Below are 17,809 nucleotides of genomic sequence, written 5' to 3' on the forward strand. Positions count from 1 at the left end.
AGGGGGGCGCACCTCCGGCTGGGGGAAAGGAAAGCTGGGCGACTCGGGCCTACCCAGGCCGCCCCCTCCCCATCAGCTTCCAGTCTCTCGGCCTTCGAAGACGCGAGGGGAGACTCCAGACCCCTTCTAGGGATCCATGGGCAAAGGGGAAGTGGAAGGAAGGCAGGTGGAAAGGGGGGTCTGCGCATGAGAGCGCACGGAGGCTGAGAAAGGGGCGTTCACGCGGGAGTGGAGTCATTAATTTGTGGAGAAGAGTCCACCTTTGTTACTTAAAGCGCCCCTCTCTGCAGTGACAGGGGAAGGGGGTGTCCCTCGGTAGAGAAGAGGGACCTGTGGGAAGGAGGGTACCCATTTTCATTAAACCTAGGGAGAGGGTTTGGATACTCCCCCGCCAGGTTTTCCAAGAAAGGGCAGGGTCTCGGGGGTGGAATGGAGCTGGCAACCCTTTTACCAAATCTAGCGGTGGGTGTGAGGGTGTGTGCGCGCGTGTGTGCGTGCGCTCCCAGCCGGTCTTGAGGGCTCGAAGGGGTAAGACTTCCCTTTACACTAAGCTGCGGACAGTGGGCCACAGCACAGGACACCCATTGCCCGCTCAACCCGCGCCCCGGCGCCCCTCCATTTGCCCCTCCCCGCGAGGGGGTCTAGTCAGCCCTGGCATGCTGTACCCTAGCATCCAAGCTGCGAGCTCTCACCGGTCCTGGCGGCCGCGCTGGCCAGGGTCTGCAGGCGGAGAGGAGGGAGGCGGGGGGAGAAGAAAGGGGAAGGGAGGAGAAGGGAGGAACTCTCGTGGGCAAGGGCGGGAGCGCGAGCCTGTTTCCTGCCCCGCCCAGGCTGCCGCCTTCCTCCGCCCCCGCCCCGCCCCTTCCTCCGCCCTCCGCTGCCAGAGTCTCCGACAGCTGCGCAGAGTGCGGCTCTCCCCGCCCACGGCTGGAGGGAGCCCGAGAAGGCGCCCCGAGGCCTCTGGCCGCGCGCTCCCCAAAGCGCGCTCTCCCCCTCGGCATTTTGGAGCCACCCTGACAGGCCCTCAATAGTTTACAGATGAGGAAACTGAGGCCCGTCCTACACTCTTGGCTTGAAGCTAGAGTGCCCAGGCCACCGCCGAGACAGGTGGGCTTGCCTCTGAGCACGGGTTTGCGCAGCGTCTTAGGGCGTCCCCTGCCTAAATACCTACATCTCAACCACCTCTTGGAAGCATTCCTGGAGCCCAGGAGACCCAAGGATGAGGTACGGCCCTCACCGGCAGGTTTTAGCCATTACTTCTCACGCAGATATCATGAACAAGCGAGATCCTTAAAGATGGGTTCGGTAATTTCCTCTATTTTTTATAATTGAAAAAGTCTCAACTCAAGTCCCTCAGTTGCACGTCAGAGCTGGACACATGTTCCCTGGCCCCGATTCCGGCCCATAGAATAGGGTTTCTCAATGACAGCGCTATGGACATTTTGGGCGGGAAAATTTTGTATTGAGGGGGGCTGCCCTATCTTTTGTAGAATGTTTAGCACTGTCCCTGGCCTCGACCAGTAGTCATCCCCTTCCTCCCAGTTGTGACAACCAAAAATGTCCCCAAGCATTGCCAAATGTCTTGCGAGAGGGCGCAATCTTCCTGTTAACCACTGCCTGGGTGGCGCTGTTGGTTAATCATCTGCTTTCAGCTCTGGTAGTGATCCCAGGGTTCTGGAATCTAGCCCTGCCTCTGGTTCCCTGCTCAATGGGGGTAGGGGGGGTCTGCTTCTCCCTCTCCTTCTGCCCCTCTCCCTGCTCTCTCTCTCTCTCTCTCAAATACATAAATAGATCTTAAAAGCAACAACAACAACGACACAAACTACTGCCATAGAGCTACTGGTAAAGACCATGAGCTGCAGGAGGGGTGTTCCAACAGTCCTGGGCCCTGATTTCAGGTCTGACTCTTACTGTGTGACCTTGGGTGAGCTACGTCTCCGGGTCTGGGTTTCATCTGTAAAATGACAGGCCTGAGCATTGGTCTGCTACTGCATAGTTCTCAGGCTTTTCCATCCAGGGACCTCTGTGGACCTACCTTTCCTCTGTGACCCGCGTCCGTAGCAGCCTGGGAAACAGTCACAGGCTTTTAGTGAACAGGGATGCAAAAATAGCTGTAAAGAAGTTAGTACCTGTTTGGAGTATAGGCGGAGGAACTCAAGAAGATTCAGTGATACAGTCTTCTACCAACTAATATCTCTACAAATAAACAGGCTGGTGGATGAAGAAGTAAGCTTGGGACAATGATAATAAAAAGAAGCTATGGGATCCTAACTCCACAACAGCCAAGAAAAGGGGCGCTAATGGTGGAGACAGGACATGGACAGGTAAATGCCCCTAAATTCTTAAGTTTCAGGCAATCCTGTGTGACTTCATGCGTTTTGTTCTGCTGCAGTATGATGGGTGCCCCACCTAAGAAAATGTTGTGGGGTTCCCCCCCCTTTAGAACAAAACACTACAACTGTTATTCCCTGCTGGGCATTGCTTTTGAAAGCTGAATTGGAGCCTTCCCCAGGATTTTTATTCAAGGGTGCCATCTAGGGACGCCTTTGTGAATCCCCTACTTCCTCCGCAACACACACACACACACACACACACACCCTCTGTCATTTTAGGGACAGCCAGGTTTTGCTTTTTCCTTGTGTGTTGGCTGCCTTCTCCACCCTATTATGGCTTCCATAATGGCTGGGATCCTAGCTATCTCCCTATAATCAGGACTTGATTCATGACGACCATTGATGGGTCAATAAAACAAAGCAACGTGCAGCCTTTTCTATACTTTGCAAAGTTTACTTACTCTGGCTAAGCAACCATTTCAGGTCTTAGGAAAGACCTGCCAGGAGCACTGGGCTCTGCCTAAGAAATGTGTAAAAATTTCCCAGCAACACATTGAGACTCTAAGCTGTTTATATCACAGAGATGGAGACAACCCAGACTCTAGCTGACTTCTTTTCCCCAAATTGCCAGATTTAGCAAGTAAAAATCCAGGACACACAGTTCAAAGTGAAGATAACTTTTTTAATGTAAGTATGTCCCAAATATTGAATACTCACACTAAAAAATTATTTGTTATTTACCCTGAAATTCTAATTTTACTGGGCATCCTGTGTTTTATCTCACAACCCTGTATACTTGGAGTTGAGGGATTGAGGGACTTGAAACCTGCATCCTTCTTGGGAATTATCAAACAGAAAGTTAAATCAGACAATTCTGGTGCAGATGACATGGCCAGGGGTTGGAGTGGGGTGTGGGGGGGTGGGGAACATGGCATTTTCATTCTCCTTAGTAGATATTTTATTTATTTTTTATCTTTCTTCAGACCGTGTGTAGGTTTTTGGTTGAAGCTAGGGAGCAGATCCATAGTCAGGTTCAAATCCCAACCTTGCCATCGACCTAGCTGAGTGACTATGGGCAGGTTCCTTAACCTCTCTGTGTCTCAGTTTCTTCAACTATAAAACTTGGGATAATAACTGGATTTATTTTCTGGGTTGTTGAGTAGATTTAGAAATGATACTCATTAAGTGCCTAGCACAGTGCTGGCAGATGCATATAGCTCAATACATGAAAGCCATAATCATTGTTTTGATATTTTTGAACACAGGTGGATTAAAGTACACTGACTTTCAGATGGATACGTGTCTCCTAATCACCCACAGGGTCTTGAGGCTCATTAGCGTCCTACCAGTCCCTTTCTACTAATTCACTTTGTTGAGTTACTAAAGCTGCTGGTTTTGGTGGGACATTGGGTTTCATGGCCCATTATAGGAGGCCTGGTAGTAGCCCCATTTCTGTCTAAACCAAAGTTTCAAACCCCGTCACTAGTTCATTCATTCCAGATACTATTTGAAACTATATATTATGGTGTCTAAAAGTAGTATACGTCCGATTTGATAGGGCTACCCAAAAGATCGGGTGAAACCAGGTGGCACAGGCGTTGAGAGGACTCACCTGAGGCAGAACAAAGGAAACAAGTTTATTGAATATACCGCAAAGGAGGGGTGGGTGGGACAGGGACTGCAGAGGAGAGGCTGTTTGTAAGGACGCAGTGGGTGGGGGCTGTTTTTAAAGCAGAAGGTGGGGAGGTGTGGGGACATACACAGTTCTCCCCTTTTTGGTAACTGTGCCTGGTTGTAAGTGGCCAATTGGCTAGTTAGGGCCTATGGATATTTCGAGGTGGGTCATCTCATGGGCTTGTCTGTATTCAACCAGGGGGTCTCTGTGGGCCCTGCCTACATTCCATTGCTCAAGCCTGTTTGCCTAAAAGTGGCCTCTACCTATATGTCTTTTGATAGAGAGTACAAATATAAGAGATGAGCCACCACGAGGTTATTTGGAAAGTATAGAGAAACCAACTTTGAGGAAGAAGTAAGAAAAAGGAGCAAGGGAAGTACTTGGTGCTGTGCAGTGCTCATGGTAGGATCTCAGAAACGTTTGTGTTCAGGCCAGGTCCTTTGTGGAAAGAGCACTGCACTCGGGTTGTGAGGACAGGCTTCAAATTGGATCAGTGTTTCTTAGGAGTCGCATCACCTTGGGAAAGTTATGTATCTTTCTTGGTTTTGGTTTTCTCATCCGTAAAATGGGAACAACATGGAGTTTGGGGAAAAATTGAATGAAATAACAGATATGCAAGCATGGCACCCCAAAGGAGCTCAGTAAGCCTAACTTGGTTTTGAGAGAACTTTGAAAGAGACCAAGTAACCCGTGCTTTGAATGTTTTGGGCAGCAGCTGATATCGTAACCTGTAAGTACACATGTGTGCGAGTGTGTGTGTGTGTGTGTGTGTTTCTGTGTTTATAATAAGGATTACGTTAGCCACAACATGTATAGAGTGCCTCTGGTATCGGGTGACCAAACCATCCCACTTTGCCGAGGACTGAGGGGCTTCCCAGGATGCAGGATTTATAGTTAAAACCCAGAAAATCCCAGGCAAACTGGGACGAGTTGGTCATCCCCCTGCTCTGTGCAAATTGCTTTACAGACATTATCTCATTAAACCTTTAAACCTACCCTATGAGGTGGGTACTCACATTGTTGCCATTTTACTTTTAAAAAGGACACTTAGATTAAGCAACTTGCTCAAGCCACTTAGCTAATTAATGGGAAGGGCGGGATCTGAACCAAGCTGTGTCCAGCCCAAGACTTTAACCACCATGCTGTTTGCATTTAGACCTCACCAAAGGCACAGTCTTTTATTGCCACTCACCTCTACATTCCCAGATCATTGCTAAACACCCTCCCATCTCCCCTTCTGTCATCAACAATTTCTGCTGCCCAGCCAGGCCTCCAGCAAAGGAAGACACCAGCTGAGTCAAGCCCAGTCTTGTATCTGGGCACAGCTGAGGCCCCTCCTTCCTTAGCAACAGACGCTGAAGCCTGGTTACAGACCCCAGGGCCTGCGTGCAAGGAAGCACCTCCAATGTTAAAACAGCCCAGAGTGGAGGAGAGAGAAGAGCTCAGGCTTCCAGGGTATTGTTTAGTGGGGTGTTTCTTCCCTCTTCTCTGTATTAATATGTAACTGTGCTTCAATTTTTCCTCTACAGTGAACTCAGTGTGTTCCTGGAAAAGTTCCAAGAGAGGAGCTGCTCAGTGGAAGGAAAGAGTGGCCAGACCAGGAGGTGCTGGAACCACAGCCAAAAAGCCCAGCAGAACCCCAATGCTCTCCCTTCATTCCCTAGCTTCCCTTTCTTTCTTCTTCTACCAGTGGTGGGGGCTGAAGTCTATGACCTCAGAGAGGCAGCCCTGTGAACAGAGTTTTCAGAACATTTAGAAAGTTCCATTTTCTGTGTCATACCCATTATGCTGTGAGGAAGTATGAATTTCAGAGCCACTGGTAGGAGAGGATCGTCCCCGGAGAAACTGAAAGCTCTTTATTCATTTTGTAACAGGTTCAATTAGAATGGACAACATGAGTGACATGGGTTGCTCATCACAGAAGGTAGGTGTGAATTTTAAGATGTATTTCTTTTGTTTTGTTTTTTTTTAACCTGTATTTTCAACATGTAGGGAATTGGGGGGTGGGCCAGAAGGGAATGTTTCAATCATAGACTAATTGTCATGTTAGATCCTCTTGACTGAGCAAGTGTGTTTACTACATTTTTATGGTGTGTCCTTTGAATTATGCTTTTTGCTGAATTAGGCTTTTCAAAATCCTCAGGTTTTGCTGTGAAAATTTTAGGAATAGACACCTGTTGTTCCTTTCCCTTCCCTTCCAAGGCCGTTAGATGATCTTTTCCATCCAACAATTCCCAACACTGGGTGTACATCAAAATATCCTAGACAGCCTCTTGAAAACAGAGACTTAGCCTCACTTCTGAAGGTTCTGATCCAGAAAGGTTGGAGTGGGGTCCCCAAATCTGTATTTTTAACTAAGAATTGAGTGATTCTGTTATAGCAGGTCCTCAGATGAGCATTTGGGAATGGCCTCCAAGAATGTGCAAACAACATGTGTAGTCGGAAATCAGCCCTCTGAAAGTAATAGTTCTACCTAATCTAGGTGTCAGAATCTTGGTTTTAAAAGCCAAGACCCACTAGGTTGACACACACTAAAGTGCCCAAAGGAGCATTTTAAATTGAAATGAAAACTCCCTGCAGCTTACCAGAGAAAACACTTAAACGTTAACATTTTTAACAATGATTTTGCTTACTGGGTGGTTCTTACAAAAATCACTATCTCTTTCCCCTTGAAGATGCCACAGAGAATTCTTAGCCAGGTATGGTCAATCAAGAAAAGTATCTTTGTTCTGTTCCGGAATTGATTTCTAGATCTGCTGATCCTGTGCGTATCCCACGTTTTCCTTCCTGTCCCATGCACTGAGATGTATTCTGCTCTCAGGGAATTTATGGCTCTGTGTGTATAAGTCTTAGTCTGTGCCTATAAACTAGCTCAAATTTAATTTGTTCTTCAGAGTTTCTGCTCTATTACGTTCTGTAAAATTCTTAACGTCTTTCTTGCAAAATGTTGTTTTGCTTTCTTTATTTTCCCAAGAATGGCTTATCTCTTTGTATGATGATTCAGCTTCCTCTGTGTCTGCCCCTTGGATGACCATCTCTCAGTATGGGGGAGCATAAATATAATTCAGTCTGACTCAAACCCAAAAGGAAATCTCTGGGCTCAAGTAACTGAGAAGTGCAAATTGGATCCAGGAGTCCAGCTGCTGTCATTGGGAGTCCATCTTTCGCCTTCTGGGAGTTATGCTTCCTTCTATGTTGGCTTTATTTTAAGGAAAGCTTTATTCTCACATCAGGCAAAGATGGCTATTGAGAGTGCCTCTTTCTCAGTAGGTCTGGTGAAAGTGTCGGGAAGACTCTCATCAGCCCAGGTTAGGTCACAGGTCTGTCCCTGAACAATCACTCTGTCTCGGAGGATGGAGTGCCCTGATTGGCCAGACGTGTGTCACATGGCCTCCCCTCGAGCCAGGGTCCGGTGTCAGCCTATTGCACAGCATGGACAGAAATTGGAGAAGAGCCGGTTATGTCCACTTAGGGCTGTGTTCTACTTCTTGGTAGAAAGAGTAACTTCCCAGTTGGTGTCAGGGCTGATGTCAGGTTTACTCCAACCACGAGCAGAAGCAGGAAGGCCAAGGAACCTCCTCCTGAATAATGTTAACATCCTCCTCGAGTGCAAAAGGTCAGGGTTTGGGGGTTAGCTACTCGTTACCCCTTTTGTTGGTTACTTACTCAAGATGTCCGAAGTTTGTGGTGTTTGCTTGTTGCTCTTTTAATGAAGATTTTTATTTGAAACAGATTTAGAAGCTAAGCTAAGGGAAAGATTGCCACTGGGGCGCCTGGGTGGCACAGCGGTTGGGCGTCTGCGTTCAGCTCAGGGCGTGATCCCGGCGTTATGGGATCAAGCCCCACGTCAGGCTCCTCAGCTATGAGCCTGCTTCTTCCTCTCCCACTCCCCCTGCTTGTGTTCCCTCTCTCGCCGGCTGTCTCTATCTCTGTCTAATAAATAAATAAAAAATCTTTAAAAAAAAAAAAAAAAGATTGCCACTGACCACAAAACCTTCTTGCTTGCAAAGACGAGAAACAGGCATCCATAGCTTATCAATCAGTATATGTTGTCCGTCTAGGGTCCTGAAGGAGATCAGAAACGGCTTCCTAGTGTTGAAAGTGCTGTTGGAAGAATCTACTTCAGATGGTGTGGAACCTACTTTGCATGACCAGGTTCCTTTCAGGATAATGCCAGAATTCTCTCATTTCATTCAACTAATTGGTGCAGATCTGATATTAATTTTCTTAAGATTTATTTTATTGGATAGAATGTGCACACACGTGCATGCACATGAGTAGGGGGAGGGGCAGAGGGAGAGAATCTTCAGACTCCCCACTGAGCGTGGAGCCCAACCCAAGGCTCAGTCTCCCCACCCATGAAATCATTACCTGCACCAAAACCAAGAATCGGATACTCAACCAACTGAGCTACCCAGGCGCCCTCTGATATTAATATCCGTAGCGAAAATCATCTTGGAGATAATAATCAATTTTTAGATCCTTGAAATTGAGGTCAAGAGCAGAGAGACAAACAGAGTTGTTTAAATCAACAAAGTGAATTCTTTAAAAACAACAAGGTCTGTGGGTCTCAAATTCATCTCGTTTGAACTGAAGCCCAACCTACCCTATTTTTAATGAAGTTCTGTTGGTGAGTCTGATACGCCACAATTTTTGAGAATAAGTGGATTAGACCAGTGGGCCTGTTGTATGTTTTTAAAGATCTCAGGCTTACTGTGCAGCTTTATTTATGGGTTTTCAGGTCTTCATTTAATTTTAAGATCAACACCTTCCTAAAGTAGCTTATCATGTTAGTGATACTTGCTGTTTTCAATGTGTTGGGCTGCAGAGTCTTGTGTATTTAAAAGCACCTCTCTGTGGCTAGGATGTGTTACCTACATTCTCTGAGCTTTAGTTTTTTCAAGTTGTACATGGGTATAAAAAACTCTCACAAGGTTATACAGTGCCTAGAATGAAATAATTTGGAATAATGATGGTGGTGTTATTATTGTTACTATTTTCTAAGGTTGAGTCATCAGTGAGCAGTTGGTTAGGGCATGAGGGTGGCTTACATCTGCTTCATATACCCCCTATCTCCTATCCCCTGCCAGTTACCCTGCATGACATAATTTGCTGACTCAAGTAAATCAAATCAATCCAGGAATGTCTCATCTCACAGAGTTCAGTCCAAAGTCATTGCCTAAGGTGAAAAATCATGGAGAGTCAAAAGTGCCCTTGAAAATCCCTTAAACCATCTTTAAAGTGCCATGTAGAAACACTTCTCAGTAGAGAAGTCCAGCCCTGCAGTTTTCCTCTATGTTGGGACACATTTCTCCATCACAGCCCCAGATAAGTAGTGGTCATACACGTAGGGCCTGAGTCCTAGGACAGAAACACAGAATCACTCAACACTGCAGTTACTTTCAGCTCTGCTCAGGAGAGGTGCTTGGGAACTGAGAGTGACCATGGGAGCCACAAGTTCACTGCTACCTGAGGGTCACCCCTAAGTGCACACTCACTGAATGGATTGGCAGACTCAGACACCCATACTATTTAAGTGATATTTTTTTCTTTTCACAGGAAGCTCAGAGAGTTGCTCATGTGTGTGTTAAACACACAGAAAGTATAATGCCCTGCATAAGCCAGTTTCTATTCGGAATTGTGTGTTTGTGATATGCAACAGGCCGTTTTTTAAAGTTAACCCCTTGGATCATGACCCAGGATAGGGTAACGTGGGAATCTTCCCAGGGGAAAAAAATATATGTTAATTCGCTCATAGAGAGGTAGCCAAGGAGAAGACACTGGAGGAGAGACAGACTACTGATTTAAAAAATAAAACCTATACCATGGATGAACGGGGGTGAGAAGGGTGTTTAGTGGGCAGAACTCTGTCCCTAACCCCTTTCTTGGGGATCTCTTTACTCCATGCCAACCTAGAGGTTTGGAAATCTTTCTTAATTCCTAAAGAGTGGCTTGGTTCCCATTTCCCACAGATCACCAAGAGTGACTCGATACATCACATGAGCCACTCCCAGATGCGGCCAGAGCTGCCCCCTCTGCCTGCTTCTGCTGAGGAGGAACCATCTGAACTCTATCAGGTATGTCTACCTGGCTACTGCTCTTCTGCTCGTACTCCCCGGGGGGCGGGGAGACAAAGAGTCAGACTTGACAAGTGGGATCAATGGCGCTTGGGTCACTTCTGCTACCAGTAAAGACTCCAACTGTGTGGGGAAAAAAAGCTATCTAGTAGCACAAAGGTGAGTTAGGATCCGGCCTTCTCCCTTGCCTGCCGTGCTGTTGAACCTTCCTGAACTTCTGCACCTTCCATTATTTCTACACTATAGCCATGCCCATAAAGAATAAAGACGATGGAAGTAAATTACCTGACTCACAAATATACTGTTTATTGAAAGCCAGCTCTTGTCCTTGAAATCAGAAATCATGCTCACCGTGGACAGAGAAGTGCGATTGGTGACCATCCAGCAAGAATTTTCCTGAGTTTGTAGAGAGAAACAGCATAAGGCACATGGGACTCCCTGAGTCTCCATGTGAGTGGAACTTAAGCTACTCCAGAGGCGTCCTTCGCCTGTCTTACTCTGCATTTCTTCCCTTCTAGACCATCATGTCGCACAGTTTTTATCCCCCCTTGATGCAACGCACATCGTGGACCCTGGCTGCACCTTTCAAAGAACAGCAGCACTGTCGTGGACCCAGCGACTCCATTGCCAACAACTACTCCTTGATGGCCCAGGACCTGAAGCTGAAGGACCTGCTGAAGGTTTACCAGCCGATCACCGTCAATGTCCCCAGGGAAAAGATCGTTCAGGGGCTGCCATTAGGTATTTGTAGCAATGTGTCATGCCAGCTCAGAATGGGGCGTTGGGGGGATTTTTAGTCCTGGGTTCTAGTTCTGGCTCCTTTGCTTGCTGCAGCTAAACTTGGATAACCTCATAGAGTCTCAGTCTCCTCATCCATGGAATGAGAATGATTGTAATAGGTAGCATTACATTGACCATATGCCACACCCCTTACATTTACCACACACCAAACACTTGTGTTACTGATTGCTGCGTAACAAATTACCCCCAGAACTTAATGGTTTAAATCAACCAGTATTTATTATCATACAGTTTCTGTGGGGCAAGGATCCGGGTATGGCTTAACTGAATGGTTCTGGCTCAGAGTCTGTCACAAGTGTGCAATCAAGGTGTCAGCCAGAACTGCAGTCATCTAAAGGCACCGAGGGAAGGATCCACTTCCATGCTCACTCGGGTCCTCAGGTCCTTGGTGGCTGTTGGCCATAGACATCAGTTTCCTGCCACATGGGCCTTTCCATGCGGCAGCTCACAGCATGGCTTCTGGCTTCCCTCAGAGGGAACAAGGGAGAGAACAAGAGAGAGAAGAGAGCCAAAAAGGCAGAACCCACAGTCTTTTGGGAACTTAATTGTGGAAGTGACATCCCTATCGCTTTTGCTATATTCTGTTTGTTAGAAGTGAGTCACTAGGTCTAGCCCACCTGCACAAAGGCTTGATACCAGGAGGTGAGGAATCATTGGGGGCCATCTTGGAAGCAGCTTACCACAGTACTTTATATGTATTAATTTATTTAATCCTACTAGGTATACTTAAGTCTGCTTATCCTTCAATAATTCTTACTACATGGGTGTTGGAGACTCTTCATCTGCCCTCTGTCTCAAACTTATTTTCATATTTTTCATTTTTCTCTCTGTGCTGTGTCTGGGTGAGTTCCTCAGATGTATCTTCTAATTCACTAATTTGCTCTTCAACTCTGTTGAGCCTTGAGTTTATAATGTCTAATGGATTTTTTTTTTAAATTATCATGGCAATACCTCTACATTTTCAGATTTTCTAATTGGTTCTACTCATGGGTGTCACCCCTGCCAATTTCCCATTTTGTTCTTGTGGGCATAGCTCTTTCAATTCCTGAGAAGATCTTAAACATTTATTTTGGAGCAATGTTTGTAATGCTGTATTATTTTCACTTTGTGAATCCCTTGATTGTTGAGTTAATTAGCTATCTTTCTTAGTATTGATTTTTCTCGTATGTTCTGGGGATTTTAGTTTGCAGGCTTGTGTTGAGAGTTTTTTCCCTTCTTGCTACATGTGTCCCCCCCTCCATTGTTTTTATGGAGGTGTGATTCACATACAACAAGATGCATAGATCTTGTGTTCAGTTCAGTGAGTATTGCAGTTGTTTATACCATATAGCCACCACCCAAACAGGATATGGGGCATTTCCACACTAGAGACAGTTCTCCTATACTCATTGCCAATGAGTTCTCTCCCCTACCCAAGACCATCCCACTTCAGCATAACCACATAACCACATTCTGACACATCCTTTTTAATCCGACTTTCTGATTTTTATGCCTTTATCTGTCTTCTTAGGACCTCAAATTAGTACCAGACCTTGTATTGGTGGTTTAGGACTTCCATCCTGAGGTGATATTTGAATCTTGTAGATGTGGTCCCTGAGCTGTGTGAAGCCCGGCCTCATTATTATCAGGCTTTCTCTGTTATCTCTGGCTACCATATGAATTGAGGATACCTGTGATTTATCTGCATGGCAGTGCTGATGTGTCTTCATGGTAGGGCAGCCTTGCTTCAGTCCTGGCTTTATGCTCTGAGCCTCATGCCAGTCCCCTACAATCATGGAGTGTTTCTGGATTCTCTAATCCCTGGGTATCAAATACCTAACTACTCCCTGCTCTTGGATACAGAAGCCAAGTTTATAACTTTTACTTCATACTCTGTGCATTTCTGGTCCACATAGAAAAGCATCTTGTTGAATATTGTAATGTCTTTTTAATTTTTAGAGAGTCTGTTCTTGTTGTATTTGGAGTAGATTGAGGAGCTCGAAGTATGAACTCAGAATACATCTAGGGGCACCTGGGTGGCTCAGTCGGTTAAGTGTCTGCCTTCGGCTCATGTCATGATTCCGGAGTCCTGGGATCAAGTCCCGTGTCAGGCTCCCTGCTCAGTGGGGAGTCTGCTTCTCCCTCTCCCTCTCCCCCTGCTCGTGTGCACGCGCTCTCTCTCTCAAATAAATAAATAAAATCTTTAAAAAAAAGAATACATCTAGATTAGGAGTCTTCAGTTCTCTTTGATTCTGTCAAAATATCAATTTAAAATCANTCTCCCCCTGCTCGTGTGCACGCGCTCTCTCTCTCAAATAAATAAATAAAATCTTAAAAAAAAAAGAATACATCTAGATTAGGAGTCTTCAGTTCTCTTTGATTCTGTCAAAATATCAATTTAAAATCATGTCTTTCACACTTCTCTGTTACTTGTTAATTTTTTTAGGCTAGAGACTTAAGCAAGTAACAGTATCTAGTTAAAGTTTACTAATATAGTTTTATATCATTTACTGAATTCATTTGTAGTTACCTTGTATTTACTGCAAATGATATTGGTTTTTCTATTTATAATAATCAGTATTTCCTTTAAAATAAATATACTAAGTTTAAAAGTCTGCACCTATTTAAAGAAAAACATTGGACAGTAATTTCCAATGTTTAGAAAATAGGGCATACAGGTTTAGTGAGTGAATCAAGTAGGCTCTTATTCATACTTGTCAGTTGTATGAATGAATGGAAGGTATGTGCAGCCCCATTTCATATTTGGGGAAGCTGAGGCCCGGAGTGTTGAAATTACTTCTTCAGAGTCACACAGATGTTTAGCGATGCATGTGGGACCAGGTGGCCCATCTCCTGTCTCATCGCACTGCACCAAGTCTACTCCCCTTGGTATGCTCTGGGACTGTCCTGAAAGTCATGTCCCTATGGACAAAGGTTGGCCCAAGGCTACTGGCCATCCCTGATGTGTTTCTTCTCCACGGTTCTAGCAGCTAACTACTCTTCAGAACCCAACAAGAAGAAAAGAAAGTTCTCCCCTAGAGGCAAAGAGGATCCCACCAGGTAAGTGTCCCTGTGGGTGTTGGGGATTGCAGGACACCAAGCCGAACGACAGAAGTCTGTGGTCTCGTTAAAACCATGCTCTGTATCTTGATTTCCAAGCATTCTCAGCCTCCAAGTAACTCATGTCGTTATTATTGTTGTTTTTGTTGTTGTTTTTTCCATCAGTCCCCTTAACCCAATTTTTTCAGGCTCTGAATAAAATTAAATTAACCAAGTGAACAAAACCAATGCTAGCATACCTATGGGTGTTCCATGCTTAGAGGTTGTCATTGAAGGACACACCCATGCTAGTAGATGACACAGGGGAGAGGGGCTTGCACTGCAGAATGACTCTCAGCAGCTTGGAGACAGTAGGGCCTGACGCAGAGCACCTTGGCAGAGAGCCAAGAGCTGAGCTGTGTCTACTTTTCAGGATGAAGCTGGCCTGCAATATCTCAATCTCATCACCCGTAAAGAAGGAGGTGGTGATATCTTCGACCCTTCCAGGAAGCAGGCCAATGAGTCCAGAAGAACAGATTGGTGTGATGTTACAACAAGAGATGGAAATAGAAAGTAAAGAAACCCAGCCATCTGAATCAGACTTAGAGGTACTTTCTTGTTGCTTCCTTTCTCTCAATTGGCTGAGTATTATCCTTGGCATCTCAGTGATTCTAAACTCGGGGAGAACAGCAGAATCACTCAGGGAATGTTTTAAAATACCGAAGTCCAGACCCCATAACACACTAGTGCGTGTGTGTGTGTGTGTGTGTGTATATATGTGTGTGTGTGTGTGTGTATTGTTTTAGTAAGTCTTAGAAACCTTTGGGTCCTCTTAGAACATAGGTTGCAGTGTGCTGACCCATGAGCTAGGGTTGCCAGGTTTTGAAAAACAAAACAGAAAACAGGGCACCTAGTTAAATTGGAATTTTAGATTTACAATGAATAATTTTTAAAATTATACTGAAATACTAAATGTGTACATATATCTCACTTCATCCTATATTTTATCTGGCAACTCTACCATAGGCTGAATTTGGCCTATGGCTGTGTTTTGAAAATGAGGGAAATCTCACATAAGCTGGATTTCTAACCTCTTTTGAAAAAACTAAGATATTTGAAGCTGCGAAGTATCTACCTCCTTTAGATGAAAAATACATTTTCCAGTTTGTGAGAGTGTCCGGTATTCTGTATTATTTTCTTATGTCCAGCCAACTTTCACTGATTAACACTACCTGCTTGGTTCTAGGAAGACTTTTGAGTTTCTGACCTATTTTAAAAGAAGAGGAACAAAACTTTAGAGCAAATAGCTTATGAGTTTATAGTGTGTATAATAAAATGATTTATAATAAAAGTCATAGCGACTGAGTATGAGCTGTTGGCAAAATTCCATACTAAACCCCCTAGATGCTTGACCCCATTCGAGACTTGGGTACTATGATTATTCCTGTTGTGCAGGTGTGGGAATTGGGGTGAGGTTTGATTAAGCAACTTGCCCAAGGTTACACAGTCTTTAAGAGGCACAACTAGAACTTAGACCCACTCTGGCTGATACTAAAGTCCTTGTGGCAGCATTTCTCACACTTGCCTGAAGATAAGAATCACCTGGGGTGCTTGTTGAAAAACTCCAAACTGATTCAGCAGGGCCCGTGGATCTGCATTTTAGTAAGAGCCTCCCTCCCCACCCCAGGCAGTTCTTACAATGAGGGAAGTTTGGAAGTTTCTTCTCTGTAAGGAGCTTCCATTTAAGATTGGGGAAAGGTGAGCTCAGCCACTTCTGACCACAGACAATTGTCACAAAAGGTCAAACCTGATTTCCTACACTTTGTGCTTCTCATCCCATCATAAAGTATTCGTTTCTAGAACTAATCAGCCATCCAGCATCTTAGTGCTCAAAACAAACAAAACTTCCTGAAGTCACCAGGTCACATTGGCCATTTTTGTTCAGTTTGTGTGTTTGTGTTGCTTTTCTAAACGCAGAAGCCCATGGTCAGATTAGAAGTATTGTAAGTCTCACTTGGACTCTGGGGAATTTTCTCTCACTGGCAGCGGCAAGCCACAGGATCAAAGTGCTTTGTAAGCCATTATTGTTGGTGAGGAGGGTGAATTACTGGGTCCCTTTGAGGAGTTTGTTAATCTTCTTAAAGTTCACCAGATAGGTTCCCTCCGCCCTGGCCTAGTACTCATTCCACTGTTCCTATCTGCATAGCATTTCACAAGTCCATCCTTATACCCCACCGAGCTCTCTGGCTCTGGTTGAATCTTCCAGAGTCAAGGAAAAACTTGCCCGCCATCACACTGCAGCAGGTGTGCGGTAATGGGCCCAGATAGGCCGACTGTAGCGGGTGAAGGATGGGGACGGGTGCTGTGTGAAGGGCCCCTTGGAGGGCCCCTTGGAGGCTGACAGGTGTGGGCCGGTGGGCACAGTTAACCAACCATAGTCATTGTCTTGTTGGTGGTTTGTTTATGGAAGAGGTACTATTACTATTTGACCAATGGCATCCAAAGAGACATGATTGCCCCCGAGGAGGATGAAGTGTTGCATCGGATTTCAAAGCTGATTTCGAACACACTGCTGACAAGTCCCTTCCTGGAACCCCTGATGATCGTCCTGGTGAAGGAGAAGGAAAATGACTACTACAGTAGCCTCATGAAAAGCATTGGTAAGGCTGGGTGTAAATGGGGCAAGGGGCTCCTTTGTGGAGGGCACCATCTTTCTCTCACTTATAGTCCACCCTGGTTCCCTGCAAAACGCCAAAGTCATCCTTTTCATTCAAATGATCTCCCCCACATCTCTCATGTTGACACCAGCCCTTCCTGTACTTTTTTAAAAAAATTTTTATTATGATATGTTAGTCACCATACAGTACAGCCTTAAGTTTTTGATGTAGTGTTCCATGATTCGTTATTTGCGTATAACACCCAGTGCTCCATGCAATCCGTGCCCTCCTTAATACCCATCACCAGCCTTTCGCATTCCCCCACCCTCCTCCCCTCTGAAGCCCTCAGTTTGTGGATGCACATCAAAGTACAGGAAGTGCTTCCCAGAGTCCATAGTCTCTTGGGGGAATGAACCACGAGAGACTATGGACTCCGGGAAGCACTTCCTGTACTTTGATGTGCATCCACATAACTTGGGGATCTTGTGAAAAATGCAGATTCTGATTAGACAGATCTGGGGTAGGGCCTGAGAGTCTGCATTTCTAACAAGCTCCCAGGAGCTTTGGATGCTGCTCACCCTGGGGTCAGCACTAGGAATAGCAAGGGTCTACCCAAGTTTTAAAATCTAGCTCAAGACCTGCTTCTTAAGTATTTTTCTCTCTCTGCCACCCTCAGTGATCCCTCCATCCTCTGCATTCACAGCACTTCCTGTGTCTACTTTCAACTCACCCTGCTTTGGAACGTCTCCTGGGCCATTATTTCTCCTCTGTTATGTAACACTGGTGTTGTCTTTTCATTTCTTGTGGGTCTTGGCTCCCATATTAGACTGTCATTTCTTTGATGGTGAAGGACGTGTTATTGATCCTAGCTCCCCTTCATCCTTCGGCCCGTGTCTTATACACACAGTAGGTCATTGGGAAATATTTAATGATAGTGAGTAACGTGAGAAACATATCAAAGGGGAATGGTGATCATATGAGTTCCTTGCCTTCCTATTTTATCTGGACAATAGCTGTCTTTACCAGTTTGTCTAGTTACTTTAAATTTCCTACTCAATTTCCTAATGGTGTCAGTGTAGTGGCCTCTTGTCTATGCCAGGATAGAACCAAACTCATAAGGATAAACATGGAAAGTCCTTCAAATTCCAGCCTCAACCTACTTCTGCAGTCTTATCACCTTGAACTCTACCACTTGCATCGGATATTTCTGCCCCAAGATAACTCACAGCACCTCGAACACGTTTTACA

The 17,809-nt window shown here is 45.3% G+C and overlaps 2 protein-coding genes across 11 annotated transcripts in view; one reads left to right on the plus strand and one right to left on the minus strand.

The window, feature by feature from the left end:
- Positions 1 to 831, minus strand: part of LOC100467946 (ankyrin repeat and SAM domain-containing protein 4B) — a 73,468-nt gene extending 72,637 nt beyond the window's left edge. For 9 of the 10 annotated variants that reach the window (XR_004628466.1, XR_004628468.1, XR_002144303.2 and 6 more), the window contains exon 1: positions 693 to 831. The gene's annotated coding sequence lies outside the window, so the exon portion shown is untranslated. Of the gene's footprint in view, positions 1 to 665 lie in introns of all 10 variants that reach the window. The other variant, XM_034670276.1, reaches the window with a different exon arrangement.
- A 66-nt stretch (positions 832 to 897) lies between these two features.
- The window catches only part of DNAH3 (dynein axonemal heavy chain 3), a 174,459-nt gene continuing 157,547 nt past the window's right edge, over positions 898 to 17,809 (plus strand). Inside the window, exons 1-7 of the mRNA XM_019808319.2 lie at positions 898 to 1,224; positions 2,211 to 2,324; positions 5,538 to 5,932; positions 9,981 to 10,085; positions 10,604 to 10,826; positions 13,853 to 13,925; positions 14,338 to 14,512. Coding sequence (XP_019663878.2) covers positions 5,894 to 5,932; positions 9,981 to 10,085; positions 10,604 to 10,826; positions 13,853 to 13,925; positions 14,338 to 14,512 — 615 coding nt within the window. The 5' untranslated portion in view covers positions 898 to 1,224; positions 2,211 to 2,324; positions 5,538 to 5,893. The remainder of the gene's footprint in view (positions 1,225 to 2,210; positions 2,325 to 5,537; positions 5,933 to 9,980; positions 10,086 to 10,603; positions 10,827 to 13,852; positions 13,926 to 14,337; positions 14,513 to 17,809) is intronic.

This window comes from Ailuropoda melanoleuca, chromosome 10 (genome assembly GCF_002007445.2).
Source record: "Ailuropoda melanoleuca isolate Jingjing chromosome 10, ASM200744v2, whole genome shotgun sequence".
Classification (NCBI taxonomy): domain Eukaryota; kingdom Metazoa; phylum Chordata; class Mammalia; order Carnivora; family Ursidae; genus Ailuropoda; species Ailuropoda melanoleuca.